Source organism: Erpetoichthys calabaricus, chromosome 5 (assembly GCF_900747795.2).
Source record: "Erpetoichthys calabaricus chromosome 5, fErpCal1.3, whole genome shotgun sequence".
Classification (NCBI taxonomy): Eukaryota; Metazoa; Chordata; class Cladistia; order Polypteriformes; family Polypteridae; genus Erpetoichthys; species Erpetoichthys calabaricus.
In genome coordinates this window covers 162,573,088-162,590,453 of record NC_041398.2, presented here as the reverse complement: position 1 = coordinate 162,590,453, position 17,366 = coordinate 162,573,088, and the positions used below count along the sequence as shown (strand labels likewise).

The 17,366-nt window shown below is 36.3% G+C and overlaps 1 protein-coding gene across 2 annotated transcripts in view; it reads left to right on the top strand.

Moving 5' to 3' along the window:
* The window catches only part of LOC114652016 (multimerin-1-like), a 627,482-nt gene that overhangs the window by 48,369 nt on the left and 561,747 nt on the right, over window positions 1-17,366 (top strand). For both annotated transcript variants that reach the window (XR_007934941.1, XM_028802164.2), the window contains exons 4-5: window positions 7,653-7,739; window positions 15,107-15,280. Coding sequence is in view for 1 of the 2 variants with exons in the window: in XM_028802164.2 (XP_028657997.2) it covers window positions 7,653-7,739; window positions 15,107-15,280 (261 nt within the window). In the remaining variant the exon portion in view is untranslated. The remainder of the gene's footprint in view (window positions 1-7,652; window positions 7,740-15,106; window positions 15,281-17,366) is intronic.

Below are 17,366 nucleotides of genomic sequence, written 5' to 3'. Positions count from 1 at the left end.
TAAAATATTTTAAAAATTAAAGCAAAAACAAAAGGTTTGTTGTACGATCTTGACATTTCTCTGGCTTAACTGTGACATTTAAGTATTTACTGAGTATTTCTTTGTGATCTAAATATTTATATCTCCTGAAGGGTAAAATTGTTTTATGTAATGACAGGCAGAAGTACAGTACATTGCTTTTTAAAACTTATGTTTGAAAGTCTCTGAACTCCTTATAATATTATTATAATATTCTTCCTGCTAGTGTTGCTTTGTCCTCCAGTGCTCCTTCACACTCCAAACTCCTCATAGCTCTGGTCTGAAGTGGTTGGTTCTCTCTGCTGGATTCACTCACTTCTGAGCACATTACTGGCTTCAGTTTAGGCTACAGAGTTCGACAGAAGTACTGGTGTGTCCCTGCACTTCTTCTTTTAATAGTCCTTAAAGAGTCAGGTCTGAAAGGCAGTTTTGTTTTTTGTCATAAATTATTTTTCTAACATTAATACAAAAATATTCTGACTTTCACTGCTTTAAAACTAAACTGCCACAAAGAGTGAAACTTAAGTGTAAGATTTGTTAGTGTAGGCACTGACTAATTGGATTACCTAACTAAAACATGTATTCAGCACTGCAGTAAAGTTTCGCTATATGATTAATGAAAGAGTACACACAAATAAATCACACGCCACACTGTTTGTAAGTATAATATTAGTGAAAGAGTAAAGAAAGTTCCAGTTGGTCTGATAAATGCCAATTACTGTGTTAGGTAAATAAAGTACATAAATATGGTACAATCAATATGTAGGAACATGGACACTCTGATTTAATGTGCTGTCCTTACACAGTATAAAAACTAGCCTATTAGACACTGTACAGCTGACCCAAGCACCTAACTTGGCATCTCACAATAGCTGAAAAAAGAGAAACGTGGCTTTATGCTTTGTTGTGTGATGACACATTGGTGTTTCTGTAGTAGTGAATCTGTGCTGATACACCCAGGACACAGTAAGTGGAAGGAATTAGTTAATTTTTCTATATCACAGTTATAAAATAGACTTAAAATGTACATCAGCTGCAAAAGTTCAAGGGCTCCATTAGAACAGCAGGCAGTGAGAATGAGCTTGGGGCAAGCATTATTTATTTATTTATGCATCTGTAGGAATGGTAAAAAAATAAGCAGAATGACACAGGGGTATACACTGCTGAAGGCAAATACATTGCAATTAAGGTCAATATCAGACATGCTGAGGTGTTTTGGAAAATTGTACGTACTCTGTTCTTTACTGAATATAATTTTTGATATATTTTAATTTTTAAGAACCCATATTTTTGATGTGCCTATAAACAATGAGTTCTCAGAATCTTAAAACACTGCAGAAGTACCTTAGTGTTCCCAAGGATGCAAAGAAAAATTATTTTGAAAAACAAGTAAAAAATCCAGTCTATGGCAACTCTTTAAAAGTATTCAAACTTTCTGACTTTTTTTATAGTTTGTGTTATGGCATATAATCTTAATGTATAAAAGTCATTTGCCATTCTTTAGTATGATGCCTAAGTAAAGTTGCACACATATTTTCAAATTAATAAGAATAAGATACTAAATAATTGCTGTAATTCCATAATTATCAATCCTCTTCCCTATAAGTATGCATTTTAGCACTGTTTGTTTTTGACTAAATCTTTATCCTGCTTCCAAAATCTTTACTTATACAAATCAATTGCCATACATTACAGCCATAAACAATCATCTCTAACTGTGCACCACACATGTTTAGTCATTCACTAGAAGTCACTATAGAAGAAGACTTGGCAGAAGACCTAATTTTATTGGCAGGCTTTTGCAATTCCTAAATATTATTCATGCAAGTGAGGGTCAGGGTTAAAAATTTCAACAACTTACCAATTTTGAGTCTGTGCATAAAGAACAAGCAAAACAAAGAAAGACTGAGCTGCATACTGTAGATATAGATATACTGTATATTCCAAACTGTAAGTGCACCTAAAACAAAGCACACATCTAAATTATTATGATATTAACAATAAAATGAGCAATGGTTGAGGGTAACAAAAAGCTAAACCAACAAATATTTTTGTGAATGGACTTACTTTGCAAGTGGAGGGGCAAGAGGGACACTAATGCTATTGCAAAGGAATGTAGTGATGCAGGGTCCATTATTCCCCCCCAGTACCTGCAGGACAAAATAGGTACAGCAACTAAGGAATATATTTTAATATTAAGCCATGACCCTTTATTCTCCTAATTAAACTGAAAAAATTTTAAAATTAACAGTAATGAAGATGAGGAGAAAAAAAAATCAAGGAAAAAAAAATGGAAGAAATAGTGAGGCACAGGTGAAGACCTGTCATCTGTCAATATTAACAGCTTCTTTTTTCTTGTAAACGAAAGTGATATCTTTAGAATCCTCCTTCTTTTTTGGAGCGCCTGTCTTTTGGAATACCTCAGACTAACAAGTGCCTCCTGGCAACTTGCCCTAGGCTCCCAACAGGAGCTGAGGATGTTGATTTTAGATTAACTGATGCTTCACTAGTCTGTGTGAGTGATTTTTGTCAGTATTTGTGCCTCCAGACTGACTTTCCTGAGTAGCTTTTCCCTACTTTGTATCAGAGTCTGCCATAATTAGCTCAGTCTCCCTGAGATTCTGTAATTAAAAATCTGGGCCCTTTCTTTGCTAGTTCTTCCTCTCTCTCCTACTCACTTCTTTAGGAGGAATTTGCATGGTGTCACAAACATGGTCTTTGTGTAATAATAGATTAAATAGTCAGAGGCTCAATAAACTGCAACATAAATGACATTCTTTATCAAATATAGAAACTAAAACTTTGTTTGAAGAGAGTACAGGGCCAATACCCAACCTTCATTGTTTTCTCATTATATTAATACCTTTAACCAGTAACAGAATTTTCTGAACAGTCTTTTGAACTATGCAGGTATTAACATTAAGTATTAACTGGAAAGCAAATTTACAATGTATTACTTATGTTTTCTTTGATTTCTGTTATCTCATGAGGTGGACTCCATGCAAAATGGAATAGTGACGTCTTTGATCTACACGTGCTTCTTGTGCAACATGCGGTGTTTTAAGTGTAGCTACACATTTCAATTTTAAAAGAGTTGCTCTTTCATAGGTAAAGGAATATTTTATCTGCCAAGTATTGTTGATCACCATTCTTTTCATTCAGCTAGTCTTTTGTTTGGTTTCTTTACCTTCACTGCACCAATACTATTTTTGTTAGTATGATTTGTAGCATCTGTAGCTGTAGCAAACTCTGTCAAACACTACTCCAAACTGCAAAGCCTTGATACCAAAATTCCTTTTGAAACAGAAACTATGTAATTTAAAGTATCCATTTGATGTATGGTAAATAAAAAAGTGCATGTGTATAGGATAACACATTTTTTTTTTAAGCACACTCATTTTGCAGTATGATGTTAAAAAATTAATGTGCCATTCCTTGGATGATGACCCCAATTGCCAGATGCCTATTTACACAAAGAAAAATCATGCACAATTTTTTTACAATGATAGCACTAATCCAAATCCTTTTAGAAGTTTTTAACCTATAAAAAAAGGTTTAACCTTTATGTTATGATCATTTAATAAATACTGTTCTGTACAATTTTGTTTCATTTTTAAAATTATTATTATAGTGTATTTATTGTTGTTTATTTTCGTCATTATTTTTGTGACATTGCTACACTTGTTGTATGGGTGATGTCATTTCATGCATAATTTTCAATGCACATTGCCATGTTACTGATGGTAATGATGCCTGTTGCAAGTCATGTGAACATACAGTGAGGTAACACATGACATCATCATATCACTATTATAAAAGTGCAGGTTCACACAAACTGCCATCTTAACATTTGATTAAATCATAGAATTGACCTTGCTATATTCAGGGATTAGAACACTTTCAAAAATAAGGAATTAAAAACATTTAGTTTGGTAACTGAATCATGATTTTGAGTGTTACTTTACACCTAAGCTTGTGTATTTTGGTCTTCCTAATTATGTCCTGCAACCGTTGTCTGTATTTGGACCACTCTTTACCACAAATTAACAGTGTTTTTTTACTCTGTCAAAAGAATCAATTTCAAGTTTTTCTAGAAGGACATACAACAGTAATGCTATCCTGCTGCTATAAGAATGTCCAAAAATTGTGTTCTATGAAATTGTTTTCAATTGATTTTCTACAGTAACTCTTGGAACAGTTATTTGAATTTGACTGTTGCTTTTGATTTTTTTTTCTATTCCATTATATTATACAAATATATCATATATAAAACTACTTATGAAATGTTTTTAGAAAAGTTTAAGGAAACACCATTGTTTGACATTATTTGGTCATTTCTTAATTCATTTTAAATGGAACTGGATATGGATATGTACCTGCTTCCTGTAAAACATAATATAGAGTGTATAATGTAAATAAACTCCCACAAAATACATCTTAATGAATTTAACAAAAAAAAATATGGAAAAAACAGGCCCACGGAAACATGCATCAAAACTTTTGTTTATAGCATTTACTATAATTTCATTTGCATCCAGAATACACCACTATTCTACACTGAAGACCATAAAAGTAAATAACTTCATTAATTTTCATGAAAAGCAGCATACAGAATAGGCAAGCAAAAATTATTTCAAAACCAAATTAAATAAATGATAAATTAATTGAAAACACAGAATCTTGTAAGGAATGTTAGTATTGTGTAAAACACGCACAGTTAGTAATAAAAGTGACTATACATTATGACATGGAGTCTAACAAGTGTTGACAGGTGTCCCATAAGTCATCTGACCAGGCATTATGTGGCTGTTCCTGTACAGACAATGGTCTCAATAGCATATGCTGTGGATGCAGCTGGCCAGGAAAAAACGTTCAAGTCACATGGGCATTCCCAAGAGGGTGTGGCTTGGAATAATTCTGCTTTAAAAAGGCACCACAAGATATCAGACACTAGTTGACAGAATTCTATCAGTGAATTGTCAGTTGATGACTATAGTGTGTGCTTTTGTGGTGGTTTGCAATTGAAGAAAACTGAAGTTTTCACCATTGTCTGTATCATATTCATGTGCTAATCTGATTACATCAAGCACAAGGGAGAAGTGGAATTTAGTGACCAAGATGAGCTGATGCTAGTTGATGACAAGCCAGGCTGCTTAAGTTAAACACCACCTGAGGTATAGCTGGCACTAGTAAGTTATTAAAGACTGGCATTAAACTGTGTGCCATGAACAGAGTCTCACCATTGTATAACAGTGGCACGTTCTCTCATACATTACAGTATATGATGATCCATAATGTATACTGGAGATGAAGGAAAGAGCTGAAAATGATGCTGTAAAGGCCTGTCATATGACATACCTATTGCCTAACTGTATTGTTTCTCTTGGTCTTCCAGACTCTTCTAACTGTAAAATCATTACAGCTAATGTAATATAAAACACAGTCATTGGTTTTAATAATAAACAATTTGTCAAGGCATTCTTGATGTGTGGCAGTAATAGTACAAGTGCCCCAAGGTCACTAAGAGCCAGCTATCTGTGTTTTACGTTCAACCTGATATGTTGGTGTTAATTAGTAAACATGAGAATGACAGACTTAATATGAAGGCCATTGCAATAAGAATTGGACTGTACTATTATTTCTCCTACATGGTCTAGCTGATTATCTCACTGGTTTGCATGCAAATTGTAAAACAAACTGTGGGAGCAACAGCTTTATTCCATTAGAGAGTGTATAGCATAACAGACTTGTGCTGTGCAACAGATCATTGTTTTCTATCTTGTCATTATTGAAGGCATTTTTTTTAATTTGTAGTACTGAAGATACAGTATATAGGCAATACTTTATATAGTCAAATTCTTTTTTTTTTTCTATATGTATGTTCTAGATATTCAAAACAAATGTGTAAAGTATGAATGCTATGCCATAAATTATTCAATGTCCTCTAAAAATATATATTTGTCAAATGAACGTCTAATAATAATAATAATAATTCTTTGCATTTATATAGCGCTTTTCTCACTACTCAAAGCACTCAGGAATTGCAGGTTAAGTGCCTTGCTCAAGGGCCCAACAGAGCAGAGTCTCTTTTGGCATTTACGGGATTTCAATCGGCAACCTTCCGATTGCCAGTGCAGATCCCTAGCCTCAGAGCCATCACTCCGTCTAACAGAATAAATGTCCTGTAAATCAGCTGTTTTCCTCTTAGCTTTAATTACCCTATTATCACCACTCATAAAATTAAGTAATAATCTGACTACTGAGTATCATAAAAATATGCTATTGTTGAAATGTGAAAATGAGAAAGACATGAATACAAGTGTTAATGTAATATAGATGGTGTAATTACATGAGAAATAAAAGTAAGTAAGTGTCCATCATACAACCTAAGTTAATTACTATTGCTGCTTCTTTCAGAACCAAGGCAGGCTTCATGTAATATAGAAACTAAAACAATATGACAAGAACTGAATTTTGTAATAGGAGTCAAAACTGAATCAGTGGCAACAGAATAAAAAGTTTATGTGGAAGACAGTCAAGTTTGTAAGAAATAAGCGTTTGACTTAAACTGAAGACAATGTATTAACTATTCAAAGCATTAATGGGAATTAAATTACCCGCATCCTGTTTAATCTAACATCAGCAAATAAATGCTGTTTTTCCAATGTTACATCTAGGATAAGCAGGTTAAGAAATTATAAAAATAAAGTTGAACAAGTCATTAAAAGCTGATTCTTGTGATAACATTTAAGTCAAGTCAATTAACTAAATAATTAAATAAAAACTAACACCCATACTATATACATATACAATCAATACAATATATACAATAAGTATTTACAAGTATTTAATATTTATACACAGTCTGTTATGTTAGAATATTTAAATTCTTATAACTGACTGTTCAGCATCCTTACAACTTGTGGGTAAAAATAATCCTAACAAAACTAAAACTTCTGGTGTGAGTGCTAGAAGGGATGAATAAGAAACGTGACTGTGCAGAGCAGCTGAGGACTTTAACTGACTTACTGTTTGCCTTTCTAAGGCAGCAAGCATTATATACAGTATGTCCAGAACAGAAGGCAGCTGGGTGCAGGGAATATTTTATGCCATTTAACCACATGCTGCAATGCTTTATGATCCTGAGCCAAGCAGTACCATGAAACGCAAAGTTTATGGTTTTTATTCACTTAATGTCTTTTTAAAAAATGAACTTTTTTGAAGCCGCTGACATTGATCGGCATGCTTTTATGTGCTGTGGTTTTTCCAACTATTGTACAGTTGTATGGATAGTAATAAACTGTCTGTTTCCCTTTTCTAAACCTGCTTGATCCAATTCAGAATTATGAAGACTTTAAAAGAATAAGACAGTAATGCAATGTAGATTACATTCTGAAAAATAAATTGGTTTATACAAGTAAAACACCCACACATTTTTCCAAAATTTCAAAACTAGGTACTAATCAAATGCTGTAAAACATGGAAGCCTTTATTTGAGTTAAAAAAGAGCAACTCTTCTTAGTCTTTGTCCATCCATCCATTATCCAACCCACTATATCCTAACTACAGGGTCACGGGGCTTAGTCTTTGTGAACTTGGAAAATAATCTGTTATACTTTAAACTGTTTTTCTAGATGAGGAAGAACAGAGACAAGTGGTAGAAACTCCAAATGAGACTGGTAGTGCACAAAAGACACAACTCTCAAAGAGCATCAATCCAGGTTAGTTGGACTATTATGTGTTATATATCAAGATATTTAAACAGATCATGTTTGATTGTTAATATTTATACTAACATTTTTTAATTAAACAGAATTTTTCAAAAGAAATATTAAATCATTTTTATTTGAAATGTTTTAATATCAAATAGTTTATAATACTGTAATGCAAATTAAATCAAAACAAGACAAACTTCTATTTTTACATTCAATGATTTGCTCAAATTGAAATGTTTTTCTTCAGTTTGTTAATTAATTATCCAGTGATGTTTAAATATATTGTTTTATCCATCCATTTCTTGGGCCCACTTTGTCTAATTTTAGTTTCCCAGGGGTGAAATCTGGCCTAGCAGGATTGGATGCAAAGCAGGAACCAACACTGGAATGGACATTACAGGGCACTCTTCCACACACACTCAAAGTCACACAAATTGGGCAAGTTTAGGGTTACCAACTAGCATAACTTGCAATTCTCATATACTGTCGCGGGCTACAGACCAGGAGCTATGAGAGAGCAGTGCTAAGTACTAAACCATTTTGCTGCTTTTTAGCTTTTTATTTGTTTTATTTTGTGTAATTGCTTTACTCATGCTAGAAATAAATCATGCCTTCAATGCAGACGTCAATGTAAAAAGCAGTATTGTAGAAGTATCATTTAAAAGATATAATAAAAAAAGGTTGTTTAAACACAGTCCTTATAGGGCTTAACTCTTATCATGAAAATAACTTTACCTTGAAAACTAACATTTTAAAAATAAAAAGCACATAAAGAGAAAATAAAAATTTGTCAGTGTGAAATCCAAGGACGTTCTTTATTTAAACCAACCTACTGGTGGAGGTGCACAACATGAGCAGCAAGGCTCCCGATAGCAAGTCTGGCTAGTCTTAAGAGAACAGTTCCTGTTAATACTACATTTACATATAGAAGCAAGTAAACATTTCAGTTCCACCAGTCAGCAATTGTATATTCTATCAAAACCCTTTGCCATTAAATAACATCCAAAAGTCCTAAAATAGTTAATTTTTAAAATTCTTGCCTAAATATTTGGTTTACAGAATAAGACTTTTTATATGTAAACTTAACACAGAACACACAGTTAAATGTTATACAGTAATCCCTCCTCCATCGCGGGGGTTGCGTTCCAGAGCCACTCGCGAAATAAGAAAATCCGCGAAGTAGAAACCATATGTTTATATGGTTATTTTTATATTGTCATGCTTGGGTCACAGATTTGCGCAGAAACACAGGAGGTTGTAGAGAGACAGGAACGTTATTCAAACACTGCAAACAAACATTTGTCTCTTTTTCAAAAGTTTAAACTGTGCTCCATGACAAGACAGAGATGACAGTTCTGTCTCACAATTAAAAGAATGCAAACATATCTTCCTCTTCAAAGGAAACAGAGAGGAAAGCAAACAAATCAATAGGGCTGTTTGTTTTTAAGTATGCGAAGCACCGCCGGTACAAAGCTGTTGAAGGCGGCAGCTCACACCCCCTCCGTCAGGAGCAGGGAGAGAGAGAGAGAGAGAGAGAGAGAGAGAGAGAGAGACAGAGAAAAACAAACTGAAAAATCAATACGTGCCCTTTGAGCTTTTAAGTATGCGAAGCACCGTGCAGCATGGCGCTTCAGGAAGCAGCTGCACACAGAAGGTAGCAACGTGAAGATAATCTTTCAGCATTTTTAGACGAGCGTCCGTATCGTCTAGGTGTGCGAACAGCCCCCCTGCTCACACCCCCTACGTCAGGATCAGAGAAAGTCAGCGCAAGAGAGAGAAGAAAAGTAAGTTGGGTAGCTTCTCAGCCATCTGCCAATAGCGTCCCTTGTATGAAATCAACTGGGCAAACCACCTGAGGAAGCATGTACCAGAAATTAAAAGACCCATTGTCCTCAGAAATCCGTTAACCAGCAAAAAATCCGCGATATATATTTAAATATGCTTACATATAAAATCTGCGATAGAGTGAAGCCGCGAAAGGCGAAGCGCGATATAGCGAGGGATCACTGTATATGATCTCAATTACTAATATAAAGTGTGCTGATACAAATGAAGTCAGAATGTCCAAGTTCAACAGGCAGACAGTTTTAAGCACTTTTCTTTTTCTTTTCCCTTACATTGTTTTTAATTTAAAAAGATCTAACTGAACCTGCAAAGAGTAATTGCTAGACAACAGAACAGTATGTCATTTTTAAACTACACTAAATGCCCCACATTCACTGACTTTCAACACTAGAATCCCTGAAGCCTACAAAAAAACTCGTAATCCAGGGCCACCTTAAATTCCTTCACACCTTTCTATTAGTGTCTTTTGTTTTGCAAACGTGTTGATCAGCACAAGCAACAAGCAGCCTGCTATCCCATCCCCCCACCGCACAGGAACCTCTGCAGTCTACTTGTGACTTTACACTGTAGGGAGATAAGTAAATAAATAAAGGTAAATAACATTCAATATGGCTTTTATATTAGTAACATATAAATGTTTTTTATATAAAGACCACCACAAAAAGAACTCTGCACGATACCTTGGCAAGCTCTGTAAGCCCTGCTGTTTCATTGAAGGACATGCGTGTGGTAGATTCACTGGCAGGATGGCGTCCAACATCTTTCTGCATCCAAACTGTGTCAACTTATGTCTTTACACCTGGTACAGCTGCGTTGTTCTTATGTGTGAGTGGACGTTTATTGCAGGGAGGGCTTCTGTTCTCTTTCTCCGATGTAGAACCCTCATTGTCATTGGAGTTCACATCTGTTATAGCACATCTTTATTTGAAAACTAACAGTGTCAGATTGGGGGAAGTGCGAATGTGACTGAGAGAATAAAAGTGAAAAATGAAACAAAACACTAACTTTTACAAGTAAAATAAATTTACACTGGCTATTACAGACTCAAATAAATCAAATGTATGTTTTTATTTTATAATAACTAGCCAACCCGCGGCATAGCACACGCCGCATAATTATGTATTGATGGGTGAACACTTCCTGAAAGACACAGTTGTCCAAATGGGGTTGGTTTTGAGGATGCGACTGTAGGTGAATGAAAAGATGTAACTCTGGAGAGGGCAACATACAATACAGCGTTTAACACGCTGCATACAGCAATTCACATCGAAGTATAGACACTGCTAAGACCATGGAATACCCCTCGCAAATTGTTTTACACGCTGCATACAGCGATTCACATCCGCGACAAACAAATTGTTTTACACGCTGCATACAGCAATTCACATCCGCGACAAATATGATTCTTCTTAGATGATGCTGGAGCGTCCATCCTTGCTCTCGAAGCATGCACACTGCCTGGTCATGTGCCCGCTCGCAAGAGCAACTAACAGAGACCCGCACACCAACTGCAAGACCATGGGATACCCCTCGCAAACTATTCTACATGCCACATACAGCGATTCACATCTGCGACAAACAAACTGTTTTACACGCTGCATACAGCGATTCACATCCACGACATGATTTTTCTTAGATGGTCCTGTTGCGTCCACCCTCGAACTCGAAGCATACACACTGCCTGCTCATGTGCCCGGTCGCAAGAGCAATTGACAGAGACCCGCCCACCAACTCTAAGACCATGGGATACCCCTCGGAAACTGTTTTACACGCTGCATACAGCGATTCACATCCGTGACAAACATGCCTCTTCTTAGATAGTCCTGCCGCGTCCACCCTCGTTCTCGAAGCATACACACCGCCTGGTCATGTGCCCGCTCGCAAGAGAAACTCACGGGGACCCGCCCACCAACTCTAAGACCATGGCATGTAAAACAGTTTGCGATGGTGGACACGGTCGTGCATCATAACCGAAAAGAATACAGTGGAACCTTGGTTCACGACCATAATTTGTTCCAAAACTCTGGTCGTAAACCGAGTTGGTCGTGAACCGAAGCAATTTCTTCCATAGGCTTGTATGTAAATACAATTAATCAGTTCCAGACTGTACGAACTGTATATAAATATATATTTTAAGTTTTTAAGCACAAATATAGTTAATTAAACCATAGAATGCACAGCGTAATAGTAAACTAAATGTAAAAACATTGAATAACACTGAGAAAACCTTGAACAACAGAGAAAACTAACACTGCAATAGTTTGCGCTATAGCGTTTCCAAACGCTTTCTAAAAACACTTTTCTTTTAATGAGTTTTAAGCACAGGGAAAAAAATGAACATTTGAAAAAATCCGTAATTTAATAAACCACCAAGAAAAGTAACATTGCAACAATGCACGCTACGAACCGATCGCTGTAAACAGAAATGAAAACAAAATCAAACCCAGTGCATTCTTTAACTGCCTTCCTACCTTATGGGTCCAGCCCCCTCTCTCTCGCGCTGCCTGTGTGTGTGCGTCTGTCTCTCTCTCGCGCTGCCTGTGTGTGTGCGGGTCTCTCTCTCGGGCTGCCTGTGTGTGTGCGTCTGTCGCTCTCTGGCACTGCCTCTGTGTGTGCGCGCGTCTCTCTCTCGCGCTGCCTGTGTGTGTGCCTCTGTCTCTCTCTGGCGCTGCCTGTGTGTGTGCGCGCGGCTCTCTCTCTTGCGCTGCCTGTGTGTGTGCCTCTGTCTCTCTGTGGCGCTGCCTGTGTGTGTGCGCGGCTCTCTCTCAGGCTGCCTGTGTGTGTGCGTCTGTCTCTCTCTGGCGCTGTCTGTGTGTGTGCGCGGCTCTCTCTCTGTCGCTGCCTGTGTGTGTGCCTGTCTCTCTCTGGCGCTGTCTGTGTGTGTGCGCGGCTCTCTCTCGCGCTGCCTGTGTGTGTGCCTCTGTCTCTCTTTGGCGCTGCCTGTGTGTGTGCGCGGCTCTCTCTCGCTCTGCCTGTGTGTGCACGGCTCTCTCTCTCGGGCTGCCTGTGTGCCTCTGTCTCTCTCTGGCGCTGCCTGTGTGTGTGCGCGGCTCTCTCTCGCGCTGCCTCTGTGTGAACCGAGGTTCCACTGAGGTTGACTAATGAAAAGTCAACGTGGCTCAGAGGTGCATGTGGAGTCTAGCAGAGATGAACGTGAATGACGCCCGGTGTTGTGAGTTGCTGCGTCCGAATTGGTGGGCGTGGCTCTGCGAGTTGTCATCATATCCAATGGTCTTAGAGTTGGTGGGCGTGGCTGTCTTGCGTGCTTTCCATGGGTGGCTACTTGTCGGTGCGTGCTTTCCATGGGTGGCTACTTGTTGGCGGCTTAGTGAATTATATATATAGATAATAGCCACTCACTACTCAAAACAGTTCAATGCATGAAAGACCTTGAATTGAACCTGCCACCTCTTGACTTGGAGACAGCAGTCCTTACCTCTACACCAGCCATGCAGACATACTGTATATGTGGGTGTGGGTGTCATACCCTTTCCCAGTTTCTTTTACTTTGATTAAGTTCTTTAAAAAAAGCGCACTTGTTTTGTTATATCTGTGTCTTTTGTGAAAGTGTTTATTTGATATTTGGACTTCAGTCCTCAAACATTATATACTTCATGTCAGCATTTTGCCAATTATTAGTAGAACAAGAAATAAGTTTCTGTTCTAGTTATGTGTTCAATGTGTTTGTTACAAAAATTTTATTTTTCTGTGATATGCTAGGTCATCTACCAAATGTAGAGATGGGCAATCCAACAAATGGACAGTATTTGCATAAAAGAAATGCAGACTTAACCCTAGTGCCCTTGCGTAGATCACAAAATACAGTACATCTCTAAATATTACATTCATCTACAATGTTTTAACAGATCAGCAATCCAAGAGATGTTTTATGTTTGCTGTACAAAAGTGGTAGGATAGCTCTGCAACTTGAGATGCATCTATACAGGTAACACCAAATCATGTTTGCTTCCTCAGTTTGCTTCTGTAAGTCTCTGCTAATGACACAGTTTGAAATATTTGTAGCTAATATGGATAATTCTATACCCAATTCATGTGAGAAACTCATACTTGGGATAAACTCTTTCTGAAATAAAAATCCTAATATTACAAATGAAAAAACAATTCACCAGATAAGAGGATTTGTGACATGGGAATTTGATGAAGTTAACTCCCTCTAATTTTAATTTAGACTAAAATAACTTAAAATAATAGTAAAATCCTTAAATACCCCAATGCAGCACCTCTCTAAATGTTTGCATCATAAAACATGTATAAAAATTAATCATCTCAAAGACATTTCTTTTCCTTTTTTTTTTTTAACAAACATGTCCTTAATGCCCCTGATAGAAACAGTTTGATACATTTGGAAATATTACAACTAACTCATACTAAAGAAAATTAGTTTTTATAGTATTTGATAAGTAATATCCTTGTTCATTCAAGAGAGACAGAGGATACAGCTGACACTAAAATTGACTCTCAAATGGGGATTTATTGCTGAATTACACAATTACAGTAGTATTGGATATAATGTAATTTATGTTTTCCTTTATTTTGTCTGTAATATCAATGTATTTCTTGTTACATTGTGGAAAATCTTAAACAATTTCACAGTATGATAAGCCAGAAAAAAAATCTAAGTGGGTTTATTGGATTTAATATAAGCACTCTGCTGTAGAATATATTACCTTTCTTTAGGATTTGGTCTCTAATGTCACTTGAATTAATCCATTTAGTTTATAAAACACACACGCATCTTAAAAAAAGACAACTCATAGCATTTTTGAAAAATATAAAAATTGGTGTAGCCCACTCCACTGTCATGTTTATACTGGATAAACGAGATGTCAAATCAGATTGACTGTTAATACCAAGTGACAAAGATCAACTGAGATCTTTCTTTAGGGCTTTTCAGAAGAATAGTCAAGGATTATCAAAGGCCAATACACACTACACATCATATGGATATTGTGATTATGTTTTTTAATAAATTTTTCACTCATTTTAGAAAATGGGTATTATGGATATCTAATGGTCATTACCTGTTTCTCTGAATTTTAGTCAATCATACTTTGTATAATGTGTGTGAGGTTGTAGAATTGTACCCTGTGATGGAGTGGCATCCTGCCCAGAGTTGTGTTCTGCCTTGTACATTTCTGTAACAATCCCCATCTTCCTAAGATCTTGTATTGGAATGAATATGCTCATTAAAATCAATTCAGTTCAGTTTATTTCAGTTCACTGAGTGCAGAGGCCCACAGCAATATAACAAATCCACAGGTAGAATACTAATTTTACACATTACTAATTACATAATATACACACATAAAAATACAGAATAGTTTAAACACACAATAAAACAAAGCAAAGTAAACCTCTCCAGGGTCTGTGGTCATTCTACAGCAAATGAATGGGTTATATTTTTGTTATCTAATTAAATGCAATTATATGTAAATTAATTTATTTTTGTAGCATTATTCTGCTTTTTATGTAAGAAATTAACAATTGTGTGTTACTCTCTTTGGAAGAATTAGCAGAGAACAAGAATGATACGCTATATAGCCAAGAAATACAGCTCCTTCATTTGAAGAAGAAGATGGACAACATTTCTAGTAATATAAATGAAGTAACATCAAAGCTTCTTTCTTTTGAGGAAAAACTGAATGCAGATAAAACTACTGATATACAGAAAGACTCACCTGGTAAATATATACAGTATCTATATGCTATATAGCTATATATATAGGAGTAAGATGGAGTATGTGTATGTGAATGAGAGGGTAGGTGGTGGAAGAGTGCGACTACAAGGAGAAGACGTGATGAAGGTAGACAGATTTAAATACTTGGGTTCAACAGTCCAAAGCAATGGAGAGAGTGGAAAGAGTGATTTGTGATAGAAGAGTGCCTGCAAGAGTGAAAGAAAAGTTCTATAAAATGATAGTGAGACCAGCTATGTTGTATAGTTTGGAGACTGTGGCACTGACGAAAAGACAGGAGGCAGAGTTGGAAGTGGCAGAGCTGAAGATGCTACAATTTTCACTTGAAGTAACAAAGGTTAAGACAATTAGGAATGAGCATATCAGAGGATCAACACAGGGACGACAGTTTGGTGACAAAGTGAGAGAGGCTAGATTTAGATGGTTTGGGCACATGCACGGTAGGGATGAAGGAAAAGAATGTTGCGAATTGAACCACCAGGCAAGAGGAAAAGAGGAAGACCAAAGAGGATATTTATGGATGTGGTGAGGGAGGACATGAAAGCAGTTAGTGTGGCAGAAAATGATGTAAAAGACAAGGATAGATGGAGATGGATGATCTGCGGCAACCCCTAAATGGGAGCAGCCGAAAGAAGAAGATATATTCTGCTGGTCTTATATTCACTTCATACAGTACACTGCTGCAGTTAATTAAACAGAGGAAACACTAGAAGGAAGTACTTACTGGTAAAGGGTTTTGTACTAGAGTATACTTTAAAAAATATAAAATCTGTTTACATCATATTGTGCTTCATTTGAAAGTAAATTCTGGAAAATGCAGCAAGTTGACTGCCACACGTATTGATTTTAAACATGTTATTTCTTCTTGTTACTTAAATGTATAATTTTAGTAGGTTCATCTATAGCATAAGGCATAAAATTGGAGAAGATACAAGTAGTCTGTTTAATATGGAATGGTTTAAGTCATTTGTATTAAGAATAAACTGATGCAGTCCTTACAACTAAGCTTTTTTGTGGTGAACAGGTTTTGTGGCAATTTACCCTAAAAAACATAAAATGCTTTGTTTCAGTATGCAGACTTTTTTATGTAGATCCACACATGCAGTATGTTATCTTCCTTTGCCTGTTCTTATATTTACCAAACCTGTGGATATAGAGCACAGCTACAACATTCTTGAATCCAGGACTATGGTCCACTACCCTACATCAGTAGTTTCCTCAGACTTCACCCAGGAATAACAGTCTCTGTAGTCATAATGGAGATACCTTCTCTCACCCTGATTAACCTAGCTGAGAAATAAACTCATTTTCCAGGTCCTGTAGATGGAAAAGAGTTTAAAGGGAAGCAGGGGAGCAGGTTTAGATATTTTGGGCAGTCATTGTAATATTTACAATTACTTAAAATCTCAAAGTATATGTCAAGCAAATGAGTGTGACAAGCACACCATACAACCTGGATTTATAGCAGCTGTCATAGATGGTTCTGATTGAGGCACTCGATATAAAGTTGTGTTCTGGTGGTCCTCAGTATGTTGTAGATAAGATATGGCATGAAGATCTGGTAATTGTCTTCTTCAAGCTGCTGCTGTTGCTGCTACTAGAACTGTCAGCCAATTATATCTCCTTAATAAAGCTGGTCTAAAGTGTTTCAGCTCCAAAAATGGTGTACTCGTCTCTTTTGGAATTATTGTTAGCTGTCCAAGCAATACATGTGACATTTAAATGTCACTGTGGATTGACATAATTTGTGCAACTAGGTATCATGCAAGCAAGATTCCCTAGCTGTCAAAATCTAAAAATACATTAATTGAGAAAATGTGCATCCATATGCCCTACTTAATTAAACACGTTACATACAGACCTATCATCTTTAAAAAAAAATTTAACATTTTAAAGCTGAAGTGTTGAATAACAAAAAACAACAACTCTTAATAATGCTGTTCCAATAATGAAGTATATCCCAACATAGCAGATTTTTAGAACACAATATGCATTTTTTGCAAAGATAACGTTGTAAATGTAAAGTACATAATTTTTTTTAAAAACTTTGCCGTTCTTCGGAGTGGCACCA